Here is a 25,177-nt window from a genome sequence, read left to right as displayed (position 1 = left end):
AAATACTACACGGTCAACAGGTAAAATACTACACGGTCAACAGGTACGGTAAAATACTACACGGTCAACAGGTAAAATACTACACGGTCAACAGGTACGGTAAAATACTACACGGTCAACAGGTACGGTAAAATACTACACGGTCAACAGGTACGGTAAAATACTACACGGTCAACAGGTACGGTAAAATACTACACGGTCAACAGGTAAAATACTACACGGTCAACAGGTACGGTAAAATACTACATGGTCAACAGGTAAAATACTACACGGTCAACAGGTACGGTAAAATACTACACGGTCAACAGGTAAAATACTACACGGTCAACAGGTACGGTAAAATACTACATGGTCAACAGGTAAAATACTACATGGTCAACAGGTACGGTAAAATACTACACGGTCAACAGGTACGGTAAAATACTACACGGTCAACAGGTAAAATACTACACGGTCAACAGGTACGGTAAAATACTACACGGTCAACAGGTACGGTAAAATACTACACGGTCAACAGGTGTAATTAAATATGACACGGTCAACAGGTACGGTAAAATAATACACGGTCAACAGGTACGGTAAAATACTACATGGTCAACAGGTAAAATACTACACGGTCAACAGGTACGGTAAAATAATACACGGTCAACAGGTACGGTAAAATACTACATGGTCAACAGGTAAAATACTACACGGTCAACAGGTACGGTAAAATACTACATGGTCAACAGGTACGGTAAAATACTACACGGTCAACAGGTACGGTAAAATACTACACGGTCAACAGGTAAAATACTACACGGTCAACAGGTAAAATACTACACGGTCAACAGGTACGGTAAAATACTACACGGTCAACAGGTAAAATACTACATGGTCAACAGGTACGGTAAAATACTACACGGTCAACAGGTACGGTTAAATACTACACGGTCAACAGGTAAAATACTACATGGTCAACAGGTAAAATACTACACGGTCAACAGGTGAAATACTACACGGTCAACAGGTACGGTAAAATACTACATGGTCAACAGGTACGGTAAAATACTACACGGTCAACAGGTACGGTTAAATACTACACGGTCAACAGGTAAAATACTACATGGTCAACAGGTAAAATACTACATGGTCAACAGGTGTGGTTGGTCTGGTTAATCAGTGCCAAAGATGAGAAGGCACCGTAGACGTGTAGTGTAACGATGTCAGGTGACTTGTCTTCTAGCTCAGTAGTGATTTCAGGATAAAACACAGACACAGATCAGACTGCTTTCATACAACACACCAGATGTGCACTATATATAGGGAATAGGGTTCCATAGGGCTCTGGTCTAAAGTAGTGCACTATATGTTCCATAGGGCTCTGGTCTAAAGTAGTGCACTATATATATAGGGAATAGGGTTCCATAGGGCTCTGGTCTAAAGTAGTGCACTATATAGGGAATAGGGTTCCATAGGGCTCTGGTCTAAAGTAGTGCACTATATATATAGGGAATAGGGTTCCATAGGGCTCTGGTCTAAAGTAGTGCACTATATAGGGAATAGGGTTCCATAGGGCTCTGGTCTAAAGTAGTGCACTATATGTTCCATAGGGCTCTGGTCTAAAGTAGTGCACTATATAGGGAATAGGGTTCCATAGGGCTCTGGTCTAAAGTAGTGCACTATATAGGGAATAGGGTTCCATAGGGCTCTGGTCTAAAGTAGTGCACTATATAGGGAATAGGGTTCCATAGGGCTCTGGTCTAAAGTAGTGCACTATATAGGGAATAGGGGTTCCATAGGGCTCTGGTCTAAAGTAGTACACTATATAGGGGATAGGGTTCCATAGGGCTCTGGTCTAAAGTAGTGCACTATATAGGGAATAGGGGTTCCATAGGGCTCTGGTCTAAAGTAGTACACTATATAGGGGATAGGGTTCCATAGGGCTCTGGTCTAAAGTAGTGCACTATATGTTCCATAGGGCTCTGGTCTAAAGTAGTGCACTATATAGGGAATAGGGTTCCATAGGGCTCTGGTCTAAAGTAGTGCACTATATAGGGAATAGGGTTCCATAGGGCTCTGGTCTAAAGTAGTGCACTATATAGGGAATAGGGTTCCATAGGGCTCTGGTCTAAAGTAGTGCACTATATAGGGAATAGGGGTTCCATAGGGCTCTGGTCTAAAGTAGTGCACTATATAGGGAATAGGGCTCTGGTCTAAAGTAGTGCACTATATATAGGGAATAGGGTTCCATAGGGCTCTGGTCTAAAGTAGTACACTATATAGGGAATAGGGGTTCCATAGGGCTCTGGTCTAAAGTAGTACACTATATAGGGGATAGGGTTCCATAGGGCTCTGGTCTAAAGTAGTGCACTATATAGGGAATAGGGAGGGGTTCCATAGGGCTCTGGTCTAAAGTAGTACACTATATAGGGAATAGGGTTCCATAGGGCTCTGGTCTAAAGTAGTGCACTATATAGGGAATAGGGTTCCATAGGGCTCTGGTCTAAAGTAGTGCACTATATAGGGAATAGGGTTCTATAGGGCTCTGGTCTAAAGTAGTGCACTATATAGGGAATAGGGTTCCATAGGGCTCTGGTCTAAAGTAGTGCACTATATAGGGAATAGGGTTCCATAGGGCCCTGGTCTAAAGTAGTGCACTATATAGGGAATAGGGTTCCATAGGGCTCTGGTCTAAAGTAGTGCACTATATAGGGAATAGGGTTCTATAGGGCTCTGGTCTAAAGTAGCCAACTATATATAGGGAATAGGGTTCCATAGGGCTCTGGTCTAAAGTAGTGCACTATATAGGGAATAGGGTTCCATAGGGCTCTGGTCTAAAGTAGTGCACTATATAGGGAATAGGGTTCCATAGGGCTCTGGTCTAAAGTAGTGCACTATATAGGGAATAGGGTTCCATAGGGCTCTGGTCTAAAGTAGTGCACTATATAGGGAATAGGGTTCTATAGGGCTCTGGTCTAAAGTAGCCAACTATATATAGGGAATAAGGTTCCATAGGGCTCTGGTCTAAAGTAGTGCACTATATAGGGAATAGGGTTCCATAGGGCTCTGGTCTAAAGTAGTGCACTATATAGGGAATAGGGTTCCATAGGGCTCTGGTCTAAAGTAGTGCACTATATAGGGAATAGGGTTCCATAGGGCTCTGGTCTAAAGTAGTGCACTATATAGGGAATAGGGTTCCATCAGACAGTTTCTTCTCCAACTGTGTATGAAGTTAAATATTTTGTTCATTGAATCTGAACATTTGGTGAATGGTTATTTTATTAGGTAAATATAATTGTTTATTTTTTTTTATCCACGAGTCTCTGTGGAGTCATTTATAAGTCTATTTCAGGGCCATGCCCATCTAGTCACTGGGGTGATGAAGAAGTGCTGAAATCCCTTTTGGATTATGGCTTTTGGAGTAGGGATTACTTGGATTGGATGGCATTTTGGGAAGGACGTCTGTGGCCATTTTTGGTGCTTTATTCTGATCCTGTCTCTCATTGCTGTGTGGGTTTCCTGTGTGTGGTGGTTTCCTGTGTGTGGTGGTTTCCTGTGTGTGGGGGTTTCCTGTGTGTGGGGGTTTCCTGTGTGTGTGGTGGTTTCCTGTGTGTGGGGGTTTCCTGTGTGTGGGGGTTTCCTGTGTGTGTGGGGGTTTCCTGTGTGTGTGGTGGTTTCCTGTGTGTGGGGGTTTCCTGTGTGTGGGGGTTTCCTGTGTGTGTGGTGGTTTCCTGTGTGTGTGGGGGTTTCCTGTGTGTGGGGGTTTCCTGTGTGTGGGGGTTTCCTGTGTGTGGGGGTTTCCTGTGTGTGTGGGGGTTTCCTGTGTGTGGGGGTTTCCTGTGTGTGGGGGTTTCCTGTGTGTGGGGGTTTCCTGTGTGTGGGGGTTTCCTGTGTGTGGGGGTTTCCTGTGTTGTGTGGGGGTTTCCTGTGTGTGGGGGTTTCCTGTGTGTGGGGGTTTCCTGTGTGTGTGGGGGTTTCCTGTGTGTGGGGGTTTCCTGTGTGTGGGGGTTTCCTGTGTGTGGGGGTTTCCTGTGTGTGGGGGTTTCCTGTGTGTGGGGGTTTCCTGTGTTGTGTGGGGGTTTCCTGTGTGTGGGGGTTTCCTGTGTGTGGGGGTTTCCTGTGTGTGGGGGTTTCCTGTGTGTGGGGGTTTCCTGTGTGTGGTGGTTTCCTGTGTGTGGGTTTCCTGTGTGTGTGTGTGGGGGGGGGTTCTGTGTGTGTGTGTGTGGGTTTCCTGTGTGTGTGTGTGTGGGGGGGGGTTTCTGTGTGTGTGTGTGTGTGGGGGGGGGGGGGGTTCTGTGTGTGTGGGTTTCCTGTGTGTGTGGGGGGGTTTCTGTGTGTGTCTGTGTGTGTATGTGTCTTTGTGCGTCTGTGTGTGTTTGTGTGTGTGTCCTGTGTGTGTGTGTGTGTGTGGTGGGGTTTCCTGTGTGTGTCTGTCTTTGTGCGTCTGTGTGTGTTTGTGTGTGTGTCTGTGTGTGTGTTTCCTGTGTGTGTGTGTGTTTCCTGTGTGTGTGTGTTTTTATGTGTGTGTGTGGGGGGGGGTACCTGTGTGTCTGTGTGTCTGTGTGTTTGTGTGGATTTCCTGTATGTGTGTGTGGGGTTTTCCTGTGTGTGTGTGCGTGTGTCTTTATATGTGTGTATTTCTTGTGTGTGTGTGTGTGTGTCTGTTTGTGTGTGCGTGTGTCTTTATATGTGTGTGTGTGTGTGTGTGTGTGTGTGTGTGTGTGTGTGTGTGTGTGTGTGTGTGTGTGTGTGTGTGTGTGTGTGTGTGTGTGTGTGTGTGTGTGTTTCTGTGTTTCTGTGTGTGTGTGTGCGTCTGTTTTTGTGTGTGTGTTTGTGTAGCTGTGTGTGTGGGGGGGTTCCTGTGCTTTCTGGTGCTTACTCTCTCTCTGTGTCTGTTGTTTCAGGGAGAGGTCTGTGAACGTGTCTGTTGTTTCAGGGAGAGGTCTGTGAATGTGTCTGTTGTTTCAGGGAGAGGTCTGTGAACGTGTCTGTTGTTTCAGGGAGAGGTCTGTGACTGTGTCTGTTGTTTCAGGGAGAGGTCTGTGAACGTGTCTGTTGTTTCAGGGAGAGGTCTGTGAATGTGTCTGTTGTTTCAGGGAGAGGTCTGTGAACGTGTCTGTTGTTTCAGGGAGAGGTCTGTGAATGTGTCTGTTGTTGTTTCAGGGAGAGGTCTGTGAACGTGTCTGTTGTTTCAGGGAGAGGTCTGTGAAGGTGTCTGTTGCTGTTTCAGGGAGAGGTCTGTGAATGTGTCTGTTGCTGTTTCAGGGAGAGGTCTGTAACCGTGTCTGTTGTTTCAGGGAGAGGTCTGTGAATGTGTCGGAGCCAGAGACCCTCCAGTTGACTGTCAGTAACCTGAAGCCAGAGGAGACCTACTCCTTCAGAGTGGTGGCCTACAACGACAACGGCCCTGGAGAGAGATCTGAGACACTCAAACTCACCACGCCACCAGAGCGTAAGTAAACACACACACACGCACACGCACACGCACACGCTCACACACACTCACACACACACACTCACACTCACACTCACACACACACACACTCACACTCACACTCACACTCTCACACTCACACTCACCCTCACACACACACACACACACTCACACTCACACGCACACGCACTCGCACGCGCACACGCACACGCACTCGCACGCACACTCACACGCACGCACACGCACACGCTCACGCACACGCTCACGCACACGCACACGCTCACGCACTCGCACACGCACACACACACACACACACACACACTCACACGCACACGCACACTCACACACACACACACACACACACACACACACACACACACACACACACACACACACACACACACACACAGCCTTACTGTAGAGGTACAGTTTTAGTACTGTGCTGTAGTTGCATGTTTGTCTAGTTTTTTAATCAGGCCTAAAGACATTATCATTAGAGTTAGGTACGGTAACCCATTATCATTAGAGTTAGGTATGGGTAACGGGTAACCCATTATCATTAGAGTTAGGTATGGGTAACGGGTAACCCATTATCATTAGAGTTAGGTACGGGTAACGGGTAACCCATTATCATTAGAGTTAGGTACGGGTAACGGGTAACCCATTATCATTAGAGTTAGGTATGAGTAACCCATTATCATTAGAGTTAGGTATGGGTAACGGGTAACCCATTATCATTAGAGTTAGGTATGGGTAACGGGTAACCCATTATCATTAGAGTTAGGTACGGGTAACGGGTAACCCATTATCATTAGAGTTAGGTACGGGTAACGGGTAACCCATTATCATTAGAGTTAGGTATGGGTAACCCATTATCATTAGAGTTAGGTATGGGTAACGGGTAACCCATTATCGTTAGAGTTCGGTACGGTAACCCATTATCATTAGAGTTAGGTACGGGTAACCCATTATCATTAGAGTTCGGTACGGGTAACCCATTATCATTAGAGTTAGGTATGGGTAACGGGTAACCCATTATCATTAGAGTTCGGTACGGGTAACCCATTATCATTAGAGTTAGGTATGGGTAACGGGTAACCCATTATCATTAGAGTTAGGTATGGGTAACGGGTAACCCATTATCATTAGAGTTAGGTACGGGTAACGGGTAACCCATTATCATTAGAGTTAGGTACGGGTAACGGGTAACCCATTATCATTAGAGTTAGGTATGGGTAACCCATTATCATTAGAGTTAGGTATGGGTAACGGGTAACCCATTATCATTAGAGTTCGGTACGGTAACCCATTATCATTAGAGTTAGGTACGGGTAACCCATTATCATTAGAGTTCGGTACGGGTAACCCATTATCATTAGAGTTAGGTATGGGTAACGGGTAACCCATTATCATTAGAGTTCGGTACGGGTAACCCATTATCATTAGAGTTAGGTATGGGTAACGGGTAACCCATTATCATTAGATTTCGGTACGGTAACCCATTATCATTAGAGTTAGGTACGGGTAACCCATTATCATTAGAGTTCGGTACGGTAACCCATTATCATTAGAGTTTGGTACGGTAACCCATTATCATTAGAGTTCGGTACGGGTAACCCATTATCATTAGAGTTCGGTATGGGTAACGGGTAACCCATTATCATTAGAGTTCGGTATGGGTAACCCATTATCATTAGAGTTAGGTATGGGTAACGGGTAACCCATTATCATTAGAGTTAGGTATGGGTAACGGTAACTCATTATCATTAGAGTTAGGTATGGGTAACGGTAACTCATTATCATTAGAGTTAGGTATGGGTAACGGGTAACCCATTATCATTAGAGTTAGGTATGGGTAACGGGTAACCCATTATCATTAGAGTTAGGTATGGGTAACGGGTAACTCATTATCATTAGAGTTAGGTATGGGTAACGGGTAACCCATTATCATTAGAGTTAGGTATGGGTAACCGGTAACCCATTATCATTAGAGTTAGGTATGGGTAACCCATTATCATTAGAGTTAGGTATGGGTAACGGTAACTCATTATCATTAGAGTTAGGTATGGGTAACGGGTAACCCATTATCATTAGAGTTAGGTATGGGTAACGGTAACTCATTATCATTAGAGTTAGGTATGGGTAACGGTAACCCATTATCATTAGAGTTAGGTATGGGTAACGGTAAGTCATTATCATTAGAGTTAGGTATGGGTAACGGTAACCCATTATCATTAGAGTTAGGTATGGGTAACGGTAACTCATTATCATTAGAGTTAGGTATGGGTAACGGTAACCCATTATCATTAGAGTTAGGTATGGGTAACGGTAACTCATTATCATTAGAGTTAGGTATGGGTAACGGTAACTCATTATCATTAGAGTTAGGTATGGGTAACGGTAACTCATTATCATTAGAGTTAGGTATGGGTAACGGTAACTCATTATCATTAGAGTTAGGTATGGGTAACGTGTAACCCATTATCATTAGAGTTAGGTATGGGTAACAGTAACCCATTATCATTAGAGTTAGGTATGGGTAACGGTAACTCATTATCATTAGAGTTAGGTATGGGTAATGGGTAACCCATTATCATTAGAGTTATGTATGGGTAACGGGTAACGGTAACCCATTATCATTAGAGTTAGGTATGGGTAACGGGTAACCCATTATCATTAGAGTTAGGTATGGGTAACGGGTAACCCATTATCATTAGAGTTAGGTACGGGTAACGGGTAACCCATTATCATTAGAGTTAGGTATGGGTAACCCATTATCATTAGAGTTAGGTATGGGTAACCCATTATCATTAGAGTTAGGTACGGTAACCCATTATCATTAGAGTTAGGTATGGGTAACGGGTAACCCATTATCATTAGAGTTAGGTATGGGTAACCCATTATCATTAGAGTTAGGTACGGTAACCCATTATCATTAGAGTTAGGTATGGGTAACGGTTAACCCATTATCATTAGAGTTAGGTATGGGTAACCCATTATCATTAGAGTTAGGTACGGTAACCCATTATCATTAGAGTTAGGTATGGGTAACCCATTATCATTAGAGTTAGGTATGGGTAACGGTAACTCATTATCATTAGAGTTAGGTATGGGTAACGGGTAACCCATTATCATTAGAGTTAGGTATGGGTAACGGTAACTCATTATCATTAGAGTTAGGTATGGGTAACGGTAACTCATTATCATTAGAGTTAGGTATGGGTAACGGTAACTCATTATCATTAGAGTTAGGTATGGGTAACGGGTAACGGGTAACCCATTATCATTAGAGTTAGGTATGGGTAACGGTAACTCATTATCATTAGAGTTAGGTATGGGTAATGGGTAACCCATTATCATTAGAGTTAGGTATGGGTAACGGGTAACGGGTAACCCATTATCATTAGAGTTAGGTATGGGTAACGGTAACTCATTATCATTAGAGTTAGGTATGGGTAATGGGTAACCCATTATCATTAGAGTTAAGTATGGGTAACGGGTAACGGGTAACCCATTATCATTAGAGTTAGGTATGGGTAACCCATTATCATTAGAGTTAGGTATGGGTAACCCATTATCATTAGAGTTAGGTATGGGTAACGGGTAACGGTAACCCATTATCATTAGAGTTAGGTATGGGTAACGGGTAACCCATTAGCATTAGAGTTAGGTATGGGTAACCCATTATCATTAGAGTTAGGTATGGGTAACGGGTAAGCCATTATCATTAGAGTTAGGTACGGGTAACGGGTAACCCATTATCATTAGAGTTAGGTATGGGTAACGGGTAACGGGTAACCCATTATCATTAGAGGTAGGTATGGGAAACGGGTAACCCATTATCATTAGAGTTAGGTATGGGTAACCCATTATCATTAGAGTTAGGTATGGGTAACGGGTAACCCATTATCATTAGAGTTAGGTATGGGTAACGGGTAACGGGTAACCCATTATCATTAGAGTTAGGTATGGGTAACGGGTAACCCATTATCATTAGAGTTAGGTACGGGTAACGGGTAACCCATTATCATTAGAGTTAGGTATGGGGAACGGGTAACCCATTATCATTAGAGTTAGGTATGGGTAACGGGTAACGGGTAACCCATTATCATTAGAGTTAGGTATGGGTAACGGGTAACCCATTAGCATTAGAGTTAGGTATGGGTAACGGGTAACGGGTAACCCATTATCATTAGAGTTAGGTATGGGTAACGGGTAACGGGTAACCCATTATCATTAGAGTTAGGTATGGGTAACGGGTAACCCATTATCATTACATTGACAACAAGTAATAACCTGGTGTTATAATGCAGGAGATGAACACTAAGTAATAACCTGGTGTTATAATGCAGGAGATGAACACTATGACCTGGTGTTATAATGCAGGAGATGAACACTAAGTAATAACCTGGTGTTATAATGCAAGAGATGAACACTATGACCTGGTGTTATAATGCAGGAGATGAACACTAAGTAATAACCTGGTGTTATAATGCAAGAGATGAACACTAAGTAATAACCTGGTGTTATAATGCAGGAGATGAACACTAAGTAATAACCTGGTGTTATAATGCAGGAGATGAACACTAAGTAATAACCTGGTGTTATAATGCAGGAGATGAACACTATGACCTGGTGTTATAATGCAGGAGATGAACACTAAGTAATAACCTGGTGTTATAATGCAGGAGATAAACACCAAGTAATAACCTGGTATTCATTTCTAATGATGTTTAAAGCCTTATAAAGGGACGGGCTTAGACTGTAATGGGTTAAAGCCTTATAAAGGGACGGGGCTTAGACTGTAATGGGTTAAAGCCTTATAAAGGGACGGGGCTTAGACTGTAATGGGTTAAAGCCTTATAAAGGGACGGGGCTTAGACTGTAATGGGTTAAAGCCTTATAAAGGGACGGGGCTTAGACTGTAATGGGTTAAAGCCTTATAAAGGGACGGGGCTTAGACTGTAATGGGTTAAAGCCTTATAAAGTGATGAAGGATTGGAGTGATGCCTTGGAGGCACCTCAATTTAGTGGAAAAGGAATTATGTTTAGCTCTCCTGTTCTCCATGTATCTGTACGTGTATGTGTGTGTGTGTGTGTGTGTGTGTGTGTGTGTGTGTATGTGTGTGTATCTGTACGTGTATGTGTGTGTGTGTGTGTGTGTGTGTGTGTGTGTGTGTGTGTGTGTGTGTGTGTGTGTGTGTGTGTGTGTGTGTGTGTGTGTGTATCTGTGCATCTGATGTCTTCGTTCTGATCTGATCATTTTGTTCCTGTCCCAGCAGTGAAGGTCCCTGGGCCGGTGGAGAACCTCCAGGTAGAGTCCATCTCTCCCACCTCCATCCAGGCCTCCTGGGACGCCCCGGTCTACGCCAACGGTCCCCTGCTGGGCTACAGACTGCTCTGGACCGAGATACCCTCTCGCAAGGAACAGGTACATGGTTCTCATGGTCCAATCTGACACAGATAGAAGAGCTCTGGGTTAAATGAGTTCATCTGAAAATGGCACAGGGCCAGTACTAAGTTCTCTCCACTTTCTCTGAAAGTAATTAGCATAATTAAAGCTTGGTAGTTTGAGCTTTTCTTGCTATAATAATGACTTGGTCTTTTACCAAATAGAGCTATCTTTTGTATACCATCCCTACCTTTTCACAACCCAACTGATTGACTCAAATGCATTAAGAAGGAAAGAAATTCCACAAATTCACTTTTAACAAGGCACACCTGTTAATTGAAAAGCATTCCAGGTGACTACCTCAAGAAGCTGGTTGAGAGAATGCCAAGAGTGTGCAAAGCTGTCATCAAGGCAAAGAGTGGCTACTTTGAAGAATCTCAAATCTGAAATATATTTTTATTTGTTTAACACTTTTTTTGTTTACTACATGGTTCCATATGTGTTATTTCATAGTTTTGATGTCTTCACTATTATTCTACAATGTAGAAAATAGTAAAAATAAAGAAAAACCCTGGAATGAGTAGGTGTGTCCAAACTTTTGACTCGTACTGTGTATATAGAAGTATATAATATACCACCCCATTTTTCATTTGGAAGAGTCAGCTTTTTAAACCAACATGGCTCAGTTTAAATTGTTTTTACATTGTAGTAAAACAAAATCTCATTTGATATGCATTTAGACTAGTTGAGTATCTAGTAGCCAGCAGCATACCACCCTGCATCCTGCTGCTGGCTTGCTTCTGAATCTAAGCAGGGTTGGTCCTGGTCAGTCCCTGCATGGGAGACCAGATGCTGCTGGAAGTGGTGTTGGAGGGCCAGTAGGAGGCACTCTGGCCTAAAACAATATCCCAATGCCCCAGGGCAGTGAGTGACACTGCCCTGTGTAGGGTGCTGTCTTTCAGATAGGGTGTCCTGACTATCTGAGGTCATTAAAGATCCCATGGCACTTATTGTAAGAGTAGGGTGTTAACCCCGGTGTCCTGGCTAAATTCCCAATCTGGCCCTCATACCATCACGGCCACCTAATCATCCCCAGCTTCCAATTGGCTCATTCATCTCCCTCCTATCCCCTGAAACTATTCCCCAGGTTGTTGCTGTAAATGAGAATGTGTTCTCAGTCAACTTACCTGGTAAAATAAAAATCTGGAGCATCAGCATTTGTGGGTTTGATTACAGGCTCAAAATGGCCAGAAACAAATAACTTTCTTCTGAAATTCGTCAGTCTATTCTTGTTCTGAGAAATGAAGGCTATTCCATGCGAGAAATTGCCAAGAAACTGAAGATCTGGTACAACGCTGTGTACTACTCTCTTCACAGAACAGATCAAACTGGCTCTAACCAGAATAGAAAGAGGAGTGGGAGGCCCCGGTGCACAACTGAGCAAGATGAAAAGTACATTAGAGTGTCTAGTTTGAGAAACAGACGCCTCACAAGTCCTCAACTGGCAGCTTCATTAAATAATACCCACAAAACACCAGGCTCAGCGTCAACAGTGAAGAGGCGACTCCGGGATGCTGGCCTTCTAGGCAGAGTTCCTCTGTCCAGTGTCTGTGTTCTTTTGCCCATCTTAATCTTACATTTTTATTGGCCAGTCTGAGATATGGCTTTTCCTTTGCAACTCTGCAAATAATGCTGATAATGGATCTCTGTACACCTATGTAGATATTCCATAAAATAATCTGCCTTTTCCAGCTACAATAGTCATTTACAACACTAGCAATGTCTACACTGTATTTCTGATCAATTTCATGTTATTTTAATGGACAACAAAAATGTGCTTTTCTTTCAAAAACAAGAAACTTCCTAAGTGACCCAAAACTTTATAACGGTCGTGTATATAATATAACACCCCATTACAGTACATAAAGTATATATATTAGTATATAATATACCACCCCATTACAGTACATAAAGTATATATAGAAGTATATAATATACCACCCCATTACAGTCCATAAAAAAAAAAATATATAGAAGTATATAATATACCACCCCATTACACTACATAAAGTATATATAGAAGTATATAATATACCACCCCATTACAGTACATATAGTATATATAGAAGTATATAATATACCACCCCATTAGAGTACATATAGTATATATATAGAAGTATATAATATACCACCCCATTAGAGTACATATAGTATATACAGCCTCTGCTCCATTTCTGTTTTGTTTGTTTTGTGACATGCAAATGAAGATGTTGATCGTACTGTAGTTGTTTGGCTGTATAGAATTCTATTTCATGTCTTCCTGGAGGGAACTATGCATTATGCAAACACGCACACACACGCCCTCCCTCTCCCCCCGCCCTCCCTCCCTCTCCCCTCCTGCCTATCCCCCTCCTGCTCTCCACCTCCCTCCCTCCTTGCCTCTGTCTCCCCCATCTGCCCTCCCTCCCTCCCTCTCCCCCCGCCTTCCCTCTCTCTCCTTCCCTTTCTCCCCTTCCTCCACCCTCTCCCCCACCTGTCGCCTTCCTTCTCCCCCTCCCCTCTCCCTTTTTCCCCTCCCGCTCCCTCCCTCTCCCTCCCTCTCCCTCACTTTCTCCCCTTCCCCGTCCCCCTCCCCCTCCCAATAATAGACTACTAACACTACCAAATAGGTTCATCCCCCTGCGTAAAGCCTTTGAATACAGTAGTAGTCCAATTAGCAAAATGGCACTGTATTTGTTTAGCTGTACATAATTATATTTAATTTCTTCCTGGAAGGGACTATGCACTATGCAAACATACACACACACACACACACACACACACACACACACACACACACACACACACACACACACACACACACACACACACACACACACACACACACACAGACACACACACACACACACACACACACACACACACTTCCTTCATTTGAGATCCCTCGTTGTGCAGCATGATTTTCCTCCATTTATCCCAGGTTGTGGTGTGGGTCTGGGGATGACTGACTAGGCCAATCCCTGACCTGCAGATGTTGTCATAGTGGGAGAAGGGACAAGAGGCTGTTGTTACTGACACACAGACACAAACACAGTGTGTGGTCTAGCACGTAGAAATCCAGGCCAGGCAGGAATGATTTACAGTTACCTCCAAAAATGATTGGCACCCTTGTTAAATACTGTTGAAGTAATATGGCTACAGGTTCATCTGCCTCACCTAAAGCCCATTCTGGTGGGAAGCTGCTATAGACCACCAAGTGTTAACAGTCAGTATCTGGATAACACGTGTGAAATGCTTGATAATGTATGTAATATCAACAGAGAGGTATATTTTCTGGATGATTACAATATTGACATTAGCTTTCATCAAGCTGCCCACTCAAGATAAAGCTTCAAACTGTAACCAGTGCCTGCATCCTGGTTCAGGTTATCAGTCAACCTACCAGAGTAGTTACAAAGAACACAGAAATTGCAGCAGCGTAGCCTAGTGGTTAGAGTGTTGGACTAGTAACCGAAAGGTTGCAAGTTTAAATCCCCGAGCTGACAAGGTACAAATCTTTCATTCTGCCCCTGAACAAGGCAGTCAACCCACTGTTCCCTGGTAGGCTGTCATTGAAAATAAGAATTTGTTCATAACCGACTTGCCTAGTTAAATAATAATAATAATAATTAAATCATCAACATGTATTGATCACATCTTTAATAATTCTGCAGAAATTTGCTTAAAAGTAGTATCCAAATCCATCAAATGATGTGATCACAATATACTGTATATAGCCGTGCTTCTACACCTGCATTGCTTGCTGTTTGGGGTTTTAGGCTGGGTTTCTGTACAGCACTTTGAAATTATCAGCTGATGTTAGAAAGGGCTTTATAAATATATTTGATTTGATAAATTTGATTAGTAGCCATATCTAGGAGAAAAAAAACCAAAGTTCCAAAGGCGGGGCCAAATACAGTGTATAAGAGTTCATACAAGCAGTTTTGTAGTGATTCTTATGTTGATGATGTAAAGAATATTTGTTGGTCTGTGGTGTGTAATGAGGAGCAACCAGACGCTGCACTTTGACACATTTATGAAATTGCTTATTCCAGTTACTAATAAACATGAACCCATTAAGAAAATAACTGTTAAAAACGGTTAATTAATGAGTAATTTAAACATTTTATGGTTAAGAGGGGATGAGGCTAAAGGAATGGCAAATAAGTCTGGCTGCACAACCGATTGGCAAACGTACTGCAAATTGAGAAATCATGTGACTAAACTAAATAAAAAATAAGAAGAAACTACGCTATGAAACAAAGATAAATGATATAAAGAATGATGGTAAAAAGCTTTGGAGCACCTTAAATTAACATTTGGGCAAAAAGGCAAACTCTGCTCCTTCATTCATTGAATCAGATGGCTTCATTCATCACAAAATCCACTGACATTGCCAACTACTTTAATGATTTGCCAGCAACAAACGCTGACACTATACATCCAAGTATATCTGACCAAATTATGAAAGACAACCATTGCAATTTTGAATTCTGTATAGTGAGTGTGGAAGAGGTGAAAAAGTATTGTTGTCTATCAATAAGCCACCGGGGTCTCACAACTTGGATGGAAAATTACTGAAGATAATAGCGGACGATATTGCCACTCCTATTTACCATATTTTCAATTTAAGCTTACTAGAAGGTGTGTGCCCTCAGGCCTGGAGGGAAGCTAAAGTAATTTCGCTTTGAGTAAAGCCAGCGTGTCTATGTATGTGGATGACTTAACACTATACATGTCAGCTACTACAGCGACTGAAATCACTGCAACACTTATCAAAGAGCTGCAGTTAGTTTCAGAATGGGTGGCAAGGAATAAGTTAGTCCTAAATATTTCAGAAACGAAAAGCATTTTATTTGGGACAAATCATTCACTAAACCTTGAACCTCAACTAAATCTTGTAATGAATAATGTGGAAATTGAGCAAGTTGAGGTGACTAAACTGCTTGGAGTAACTCTGGATTGTAAACTGTCATGGTCAAAACATATTGATACAACAGTAGCTAAGATGGGGAGAAGTCTGTCTATAATAAAGCGATGCTCTGCCTTCTTAACAACACTATCAACAAGGCAGGTCCTACAGGCCCTAGTTTCTACCTTCTTAACAGCACTATCAACAAGGCAGGTCCTACAGGCCCTAGTTTCTACCTTCTTAACAGCACTATCAACAAGGCAGGTCCTACAGGCCCTAGTTTCTACCTTCTTAACAGCACTATCAACAAGGCAGGTCCTACAGGCCCTAGTTTCTACCTTCTTAACAACACTATCAACAAGGCAGGTCCTACAGGCCCTAGTTTCTACCTTCTTAACAACACTATCAACAAGGCAGATCCTACAGGCCCTAGTTTCTACCTTCTTAACAACACTATCAACAAGGCAGGTCCTACAGGCCCTAGTTTCTACCTTCTTAACAACACTATCAACAAGGCAGGTCCTACAGGCCCTAGTTTCTACCTTCTTAACAACACTATCAACAAGGCAGGTCCTACAGGCCCTAGTTTCTACCTTCTTAACAACACTATCAACAAGGCAGGTCCTACAGGCCCTGGTTTTGTCGCACCTTGACTAATGTTCAGTCGTGTGGTCAGGTGCCACAAAGAGGGACTTAGGAAAATGACAATTGTCTCAGAACAGGGCAGCACAGCTGGCCCTTAAATGTACACGGAGAGCTAACATTAATGACATGCATGTCAATCTCTCATGGCTCAAAGTGGAGGAGAGATTGACTTCATCACTACTTGTTTTTGTAAGAAGTGTTGACATGCTGAAGGCACCGAGGTGTCTGTTTAAACTACTGGCACACAGCTCGGACACCCATGTATACCCCACAAGACATGCCATCAGAGGTCTCTTCACAGTCCCCAAGTCCAGAACAGACTATGGGAGGCAACACAGTACTACATAGAGCCATGACTACATGGAACTCTATTCCACATCAGGTAACTGATGCAGCAGTAAAATCAGACTTAAAAAAACGGATAAAAATACACCTTATGGATGGTGAAGAGACACACATACAGTCACGAACACATACATTGTAATATTATTTTATGGTGGTATTATACATTTTCTATTGTAGATATGTAGTGGTGTAATGATGTTATAGGATGTACTGTTTTATCTCTTATTTTATGTGTAATGTACTGTAAGTGCCTTAATGTGTTTGGACCCCAGGAAGAGTAGCTGCTGCTAATCGGGATCCTTAATAAACCCCAGGAAGATTAGCTGCTGCTAATGGGGATCCTTAATAAATACAAGGAGCAGATAAATAGTCTCTATCTCTGTCTCTCTTTCTCAGTTCAATTTATATTTAAGGGGCTTTATTGGCATGGGAAGTGTGGAATGTTTACTTTGCCAAAGCAAGTGAAATAGATCATAAACAAAACATAAATATGGGGTGTATTTACAGTACAATGTTGTTTGTTCTTCACTGGTTGCCCTTTTCTTGTGGCAACAGGTCACACATCTTGCTGCTGTGATGGCACACTGTGGTATTTCACCCAGTAGATATGGGAGTTTATCAACAAACATAAAAAAATTATTCAACTACTTTGTGGGTCTGTGTAATCTGAGGGAAATATGTGTCTCTAATATGGTCATGCATTTGGCAGGAGGTTAGGAAGTGCAGCTCAGTTTCCACCTCATTTTGTGTGCAGTGTGTACATAGCCTGTCTTCTTGTGAGAGCCAGGAATGCCTTTCTCAATAGCAAGGCTTTGCTCACTGAGTCTGTACATAGTCAAAGCTTTCCTTAAGTTTGGGTCAGTCACAGTGGTCAGGTATTCTGCCACGTTGTACTCTCTGTTTAGGGCCAAATAGCATTCTAGTTTGCTCAGTTTTTTTGTTAATTCTTTCCAATGTGTCAAGTAATTATCTTTTTTGTTTTCTCATGATTTGGTTGGGTCTAATTGTGTTGCTGTCCTGGGATTCTGTGGGGTCTGTTTGTGTTTGTGAATATCTTGCTTAGGGGACTCTTCTCCAGGTTCATCTCTCTGTAGGTGATGGCTTCGTTATGGAAGGACCAGCTTGCTTAGGGGACTCTTCTCCAGGTTCATCTCTCTGTAGGTGATGGCTTCGTTATGGAAGGACCAGCTTGCTTAGGGGACTCTTCTCCAGGTTCATCTCTCTGTAGGTGATGGCTTTGTTATGGAAGGACCAGCTTGCTTAGGGGACTCTTCTCCAGGTTCATCTCTCTGTAGAGGATGGCTTCGTTATGGAAGGACCAGCTTGCTTAGGGGACTCTTCTCCAGGTTCATCTCTCTGTAGGTGATGGCTTTGTTATGGAAGGTTTGGGAATCACTTCCTTTTAGGTGGTTGTGGAATTTAACGGCTCTTTTCTGGATTTTGATAATTACCGGGTATCGGCCTGCTTTCCATGCATTATTTGGTGCTTTACGTTGTACACAGAGGATATTGTTTCAGAATTCTGCATGCAGAGTCTCAATTTGGTGTTTGTCCCATTTGGGGAATTCTTGGTTGGTGAGCAGACCCCAGAACTCACAACCATAAAGGGCAATGGGTTCTATAACTGATTCAAGTATTTTTAGCCAGATCCTAATTAGTATGTCAAATTTAATGTTCCTTTTGATGTCATAGAAGGCCCTTCTTGCCTTGTCTCTCAGATCGTTCACAGCTTTGTGGAAGTTACCTGTGGCGCTGATGTTTAGGCTGAGGTATGTATAGTTTTTTGTGTGCTCTAGGGCAACGGTGTCTAGATGGAATTTGTATTCGTGGTCCTGGACACTGGACCATTTTTGGAACACCATTATTTTTGTCTTACTGAGATTTACTCTCAGGGCCCAGGTCTGACAGAATCTGTGCAGAAGATCTTGGTGCTGCTGTAGGCCCTCCTTGGTTGGCAGCAGAAGAACCAGATCACCAGCAAACAGTAGACATTTGACTTCAGATTCTAGTAGGGTGAGGCCGGGTGCTGCAGACTTTTCTCACCAATTCGTCGATATATCTGTTGAAGAGGGTGGGGCTTAAGCTGCATCCCTGTCTCACTCCACGGCCATGTGGATTTTTTTTTTAACCTTGTTGTTGTTTGTGGATCTTATAATGTTGTATGTTTTTTTTAATGACGTGCTTCCTTCTTTTTCCGTAATGTATTTCTGTAATGTTTTAGTGATTCAACATAGTGAAGGCGTAGGCTCAGGTTTTCTGGGTCTCTATATTTTTGGTTGGATAATTTCTTTATCAAACCATTTGTGACCCGATTCAGGAAAGTAGACGTATGTCGCAAGTCATGGCTTCACAGGAGAACCGTTTGAACGTTAAAAAAAATGCCTTCTCTAACTTATAATCAAATCAAATTGTATTGGTCACATACGCATGGTTAGCAGATGTTATTGTGAGTGTAGCGAAATGCTTGTGCTTCTAGTTCCGACAGTGCAGCAATATCTAACAAGTAATCTAACAATTCCACAACAACTACCTAATACAAACACATCTAAAGGGGTGAATGAGATTATGTACATGTAAGTATATGGATGAGCAATGGCCGAGTGGCATAGGCAAGATGCAGTAGATGGTATAAAATACAGTATATACATATGGGATGAGTAATGCAAGATATGTAAACATTATTAAAATGGCATTATTAACAGTCTAATGTCCTTGAGATAGAAGCTATTTTTCAGTCTCTCGGTCCCAGCTTTGATGCACCTGTACTGACCTCACCTTCTGGATGATAGCGGGGTGAACAGGCAGTGGCTTGGGTTGTTGTTGTCCTTGATGATCTTTTTGGCCTTCCTGTGACATCGGATGCTGTAGGTGTCCTGGAGGGCAGGTAGTTTGCCCCCGGTGATGCATTTTGCAGACAGCACCACCCTCTGGAGAACCCTGCGGTTGTGGGCGGTACAGTTGCCGTACCAGGCGGTGATGTAGCCCAACAGGATGCTCTCAATTGTGCATCTGTAAAACTTTGTGAGGGTTTTAGGTGACAAGCCAAATGACTTCAGACTCCTGAGGTTGAAGAGTGCACTGTTGTGCCTTCTTCACACATTGTCTGTATGGGTGGACCATTTCAGTTTGTGTGAGATGTGTACGCAGCGGAACATAAAACTTTCCACCTTCTCCACTGCTGTCCCTTCGATGTGGATAGGGGGGTGCTCCCTCTGCTGTTTCCTGAAGTCCACAATCATCTTCTTTGTTTTGTTGACATTGAGTGAGGTTGTTTTCTTTACACCACACTCCGAGGGCCCTCACCTCATCAGTGTAGGCCGTCTCGTCGTTGTTGGTAATCAAGCCCGCTGCTTTTATGTCGTCTGCAAACTTGATGATTGAGTTGGAGGCGTGTGTGGCCACGCAGTCATGGGTGAAGAGGGAGTACAGGAGGGGGCTGAGAACGCACCCTTGTGGGGCCCCAGTGTTGAGGATCAGTGAAGTGGAGATATTGTTTCCTACCTTCACCACCTGGGGGCGGCTCGTCAGGAAGTCTACATGTGAACTCTCATGTGCCTTAATAACAAACTTGTATGCCCTCTGTAAATACGAATACAATTGTTTATGTTGTTAATTTTCTTAGGTTGTTTGATATTCTTAGATTTGGAAATTTGGAAACTGGGAGGTCAAATATACTGTTTAGGTTTTCTACTGCCAAGTTTACATCTTCACTATTATAGTGCCTCTCTCTCTCTCTCTCTCTCTCTCTCTCTCCTCTCTCTCTCTCTCTCTCTCTCTCTCTCTCTCTGCCTCTCTCTGCCTCTCTCTGCCTCTCTCTGCCTCGCTCTGCCTCTCTCTTTCACTTGCTCTTGCTCCCTCTACCACCCTCCTTCTACCTTCCTCCCTCTCTCTCTCTCTCTCCCTGCCCCTCTCTCCCTCTCCCTACCTCCCTATCTCTTCCTTCTGCCCCTCCCTACCTCCCCCCTCTATCCCCCTCCCTCTTCCCCCTTCCTTCCTTCCTTCCTTCCTTCCTTCCTTCCTTCCTTCCTTCCTTCCTTCCTTCCTTCCTTCCTTCCTTCCTTCCTTCCTTCCTTCCTTCCTTCCTTCCTTCCTTCCTTCCTTCCTTCCTTCTCTCTCTCCATCCCTCGCTCCGTCTCCACATCTCTCTTCCTCCTCCCTCCCTCCCTCCCTCCCTCCCTCCCTCCCTCCCTCCTCCCTCCCTCCCTCCCTCCCTCCCTCCCTCCCTCCCTCCCTCCCTCCCTCCCCTCCCTCCCTCCCTCCCTCCCTCCCTCCCTCCCTTCTCTCCCCTTCCCTGCCTCCTTTCATCCTCCTTCCATCGCTCCCTCCCTCTCGCTCCCTCGCTCTCTCCCTCCCTCCCTGCCCCCTCTCAAATTGTCATGTCAAAAAACCAAACGTTCTAATGCCCAAAGATGATCTGGCTGAAATGAAACGTTCTGTCAGACTGCTTTTCTACTAACAATCTATATTTTTTATTCATAACTCTTGTTATGTGGCTATATGAGAAAGGAGGAAAGGTCCCACGGTATCTTTAATGTGGCTATACAGTATGAGGCACCGAGTGTTTAATGAGTCCTCTTCTGTCATGAATAAATACTTACATGTGCTACTTGATATTAGACATTTTTATGTCTGTTGTGAATGGCTACTGTGTTTTCTGATCATTCATATGCCGTTGAAATCATTTGCTATGTACTACATGCATTCAGGTCGTTATTGTAAAGAGGTATGTGTTCTCTCTCTCTCTCTCTCTCTCTCTCTCTCTCTCTCTCTCTCTCTCTCTCTCTCTCTCTCTCTCTCTCCTCTCTCTCTCTCTCTCTCTCTCTCTCTCAGAGTGTGGAGGTGAACGGGCAGAGTTATAAGATGGAGGGACTTCAGAAGTTCACAGAGTACTCGTTATGTGTCCTGGCGTTGAACCGCTACGGCCCTGGGATCAGCACAGAGGACATGAGCATCACCACGCTTTCTGATGGTACTACACTCTCTGTCATTCAATCACTGCGTGTTTAACACTCACCGTCATTGTTTCCTTGACTGGACTCATTCTTAACCCAGTGGTTCTTATTGGACGAGTTCAGGAAGACTCTCCCTGTTTCAGTCTTTTTTTTCCCCCCGTTTTGTGCCTAGTGTATGCTGGGCTGCCTGTGTGTTTACTGAAAGTCATACTGTGTCTTTCACTTCTGATTGCAGTGGGATAAACAACTACATAATGAATGAAACTTAATGAAGAATTAATGACACAGTTTATCATTTATTAGTAAATATCTCATTGCGTTTGACACCCATGAGCTACCTGCATGTCACCAGTCAGTGTATTCGTCTCAAATGGCACCCCGTTCCCTGTATAGTGCACTACTTTTGACCAGGCTGATAGCACTATGTAGGGAATAGGGTGCCATTTTGGACACTGGGAATAGGATGTCCTTAGGGACACGGCCAGTGTATGCTTTCGTGCAGTCTATTTTACTTGTTAATCAATTTCTCGCAGTGTCACTCAACTCTGACAGCCCACATGGCACCGCCATGAGAGGGGGAGGGAGCGAAAGGGAGGGAGGGAGCGAGAGGGAGGCAGGGAGCGACATGGCACCGCCATGAGGGAGGGAGGGAGAGAGAGAGAGAGAGAGAGAGAGAAAGAGAGAGAGAGAGAGAGAGAGAGAGAGAGAGAGAGAGAGAGAGAGAGAGAGAGAGAGAGAGAGAGCCACATGGCACCACCATGAAAGAGGGAGGGAGGGACATGGCACCGCGTTGGAACGGTCTGATTAGCTAGCACTGCTCCAGTGCTCTTAAAGAATCAGGACTGCCTGCCAAATGGCTCCCTATTCCCTGTGTAGTGCACCACTTTTGACCAAGGCCCATAGGGCTCTGTTCAATAGTAATGCTCTATGTAGAGAACAGGGTGCTATTTGGGACTTACCCACAGCCCCTCAAACTGCAGATTCAGTTAGTCACAAAGACAGTCCCCTGGGACCACAGCAGCAGCTCTCGTTCCATTGGCTGGCTCCCTTTTAGAACATTGCCTACCCACTCGTTCCATTGGCCGCCTCCCCAGGAACATTTCCTACAGTATCTGCCTGTAGATAGGAGACCCCATCCTCCAGAAAGCAGTCTGCACTACATTACCCTGTAGATAGGAGACCCCATCCTCCAGAAAGCAGTCTGCACTACATTACCCTGTAGATAGGAGACCCCATCCTCCAGAAAGCAGTCTGCACTACATTACCTGTAGATAGGAGACCCCATCCTCCAGAAAGCAGTCTGCACTACGTTACCTGTAGATAGAAGACCCCATCCTCCAGAAAGCAGTCTGCACTACATTACCCTGTATATAGGAGACCCCATCCTCCAGAAAGCCGTCTGCACTACATTACCTGTAGATAGGAGACCCCATCCTCCAGAAAGCAGTCTGCACTACATTACCTGTAGATAGGAGACCCCATCCTCCAGAAAGCAGTCTGCACTACATTACCCTGTAGATAGGAGACCCCATCCTCCAGAAAGCAGTCTGCACTACATTACCTGTAGATAGGAGACCCCATCCTCCAGAAAGCAGTCTGCACTACATTACCCTGTAGATAGGAGACCCCATCCTCCAGAAAGCAGTCTGCACTACATTACCCTGTAGATAGGAGACCCCATCCTCCAGAATGCAGTCTGCACTACATTACGCTGTAGATAGGAGACCCCATCCTCCAGAAAGCAGTCTGCACTACATTACCCTGTAGATAGGAGACCACCTCTTCCAGAAAGCAGTCTGCACTACATTACCCTGTAGATAGGAGACCCCATCCTCCAGAAAGCAGTCTGCACTACGTTACCTGTAGATAGGAGACCCCATCCTCCAGAAAGCAGTCTGCACTACATTACCCTGTAGATAGGAGACCCCATCCTCCAGAAAGCAGTCTGCACTACATTACCTGTAGATAGGAGACCCCATCCTCCAGAAAGCAGTCTGCACTACATTACCCTGTAGATAGGAGACCGACTCTCCAACCAGAAGGGCTGTATTCCCCAACCAGAAGGGCTGTATTCCCCAACCAGAAGGGCTGTATTCCCCAACCAGAAGGGCTGTATTCCCCAACCAGAAGGGCTGTATTCCCCAACCAGAGGGGCTGTATTCCCCAACCAGAAGGGCTGTATTCCCCAACCAGAAGGGCTGTATTCCCCAACCAGAAGGGCTGTATTCCCCAACCAGAAGGGCTGTATTCCCCAACCAGAAGGGCTGTATTCCCCAACCAGAAGGGCTGTATTCCCCAACCAGAAGGGCTGTATTCCCCAACCAGAATGGCTGTATTCCCCAATCAGAAGGGCTGTATTCCCCAACCAGAAGGGCTGTATTCCCCAACCAGAAGGGCTGTATTCCCCAACCAGAAGGGCTGTATTCCCCAACCAGAAGGGCTGTATTCCCCAACCAGAGGGGCTGTATTCCCCAACCAGAAGGGCTGTATTCCCCAACCAGAAGGGCTGTATTCCCCAACCAGAAGGGCTGTATTCCCCAACCAGAAGGGCTGTATTCCCCAATCAGAAGGGCTGTATTCCATAACCAGAAGGGCTGTATTCCCCAACCAGAAGGGCTGTATTCCCCAACCAGAAGGGCTGTATTCCCCAATCAGAAGGGCTGTATTCCCCAACCAGAAGGGCTGTATTCCCCAACCAGAAGGGCTGTATTCCCCAACCAGAAGGGCTGTATTCCCCAACCAGAAGGGCTGTATTCCCCAACCAGAAGGGCTGTATTCCCCAACCAGAAGGGCTGTATTCCCCAACCAGAGGGGCTGTATTCCCCCCCATAGAAATATAATTACTAGAATGGCTATTGGCTGCCTCCCAGGAACGTTTTCATCAGTACCTGCCTGCAGAGAGGAGACCTAATAATATACAGGACCTGAGGCTGTATGTATTACATGTCTGAGAGTAGGAGTGCTGATCGAGGATCGGTTTTTGGCTTGTAAATCATACTGAATAAAATGATATGAGAGGAGGGATCAGCACACCTCTGAGATGCGTGACAGCTACAGAACCTGTTCTGTTGTGATTCCTGTTAGATCTACTCAAACTGACTTCTGTTTCATCATACAGTATGTGTACCGTGCACCTAAACAGATCCTCCTGTTTGTGACAGAGGCTTCCTTCCAAGATGTCTTGTCTCTCTCTCTCTCTCTCTCTCTCTCTCTCTGTATATATATACATACTATTTTGTTTTGTGTCATTTTCCTCTTTCGTTATGGCTTTCATGTTGTCTCTTATTTGGACTGGAATCAGACGTTGCAGTAGTTCCCTTCTCTCTTTGCTGCTTCTCCCGGGAAAGAAGTCGTGGGCTATGAATGAAAGTTGCTAACACAACGGAGGATCAGAGAGGAGCTTGTTCGGCTTCATGCACCTTTAATTGGATCAAAAACTGGACGCTTATCTAGGCTACTGAACCTCACCTTTAATT

At 44.2% G+C, this 25,177-nt stretch overlaps 1 protein-coding gene across 2 annotated transcripts in view; it reads left to right on the top strand.

The window, feature by feature from the left end:
* The window catches only part of LOC106568544 (netrin receptor DCC), a 596,063-nt gene that overhangs the window by 365,858 nt on the left and 205,028 nt on the right, over positions 1-25,177 (top strand). For both annotated transcript variants that reach the window (XM_082960596.1, XM_082960595.1), the window contains exons 9-11: positions 5,280-5,434; positions 10,699-10,847; positions 21,580-21,718. In XM_082960596.1, coding sequence (XP_082816722.1) covers positions 5,280-5,434; positions 10,699-10,847; positions 21,580-21,718 — 443 coding nt within the window. The remainder of the gene's footprint in view (positions 1-5,279; positions 5,435-10,698; positions 10,848-21,579; positions 21,719-25,177) is intronic.

This window comes from Salmo salar, chromosome 13 (genome assembly GCF_965601325.2).
Source record: "Salmo salar chromosome 13, fSalSal1, whole genome shotgun sequence".
NCBI lineage: Eukaryota > Metazoa > Chordata > Actinopteri > Salmoniformes > Salmonidae > Salmo > Salmo salar.
Note: the sequence above shows the minus strand (reverse complement) of the source record. Positions and strands in the feature narration are given on the sequence as shown.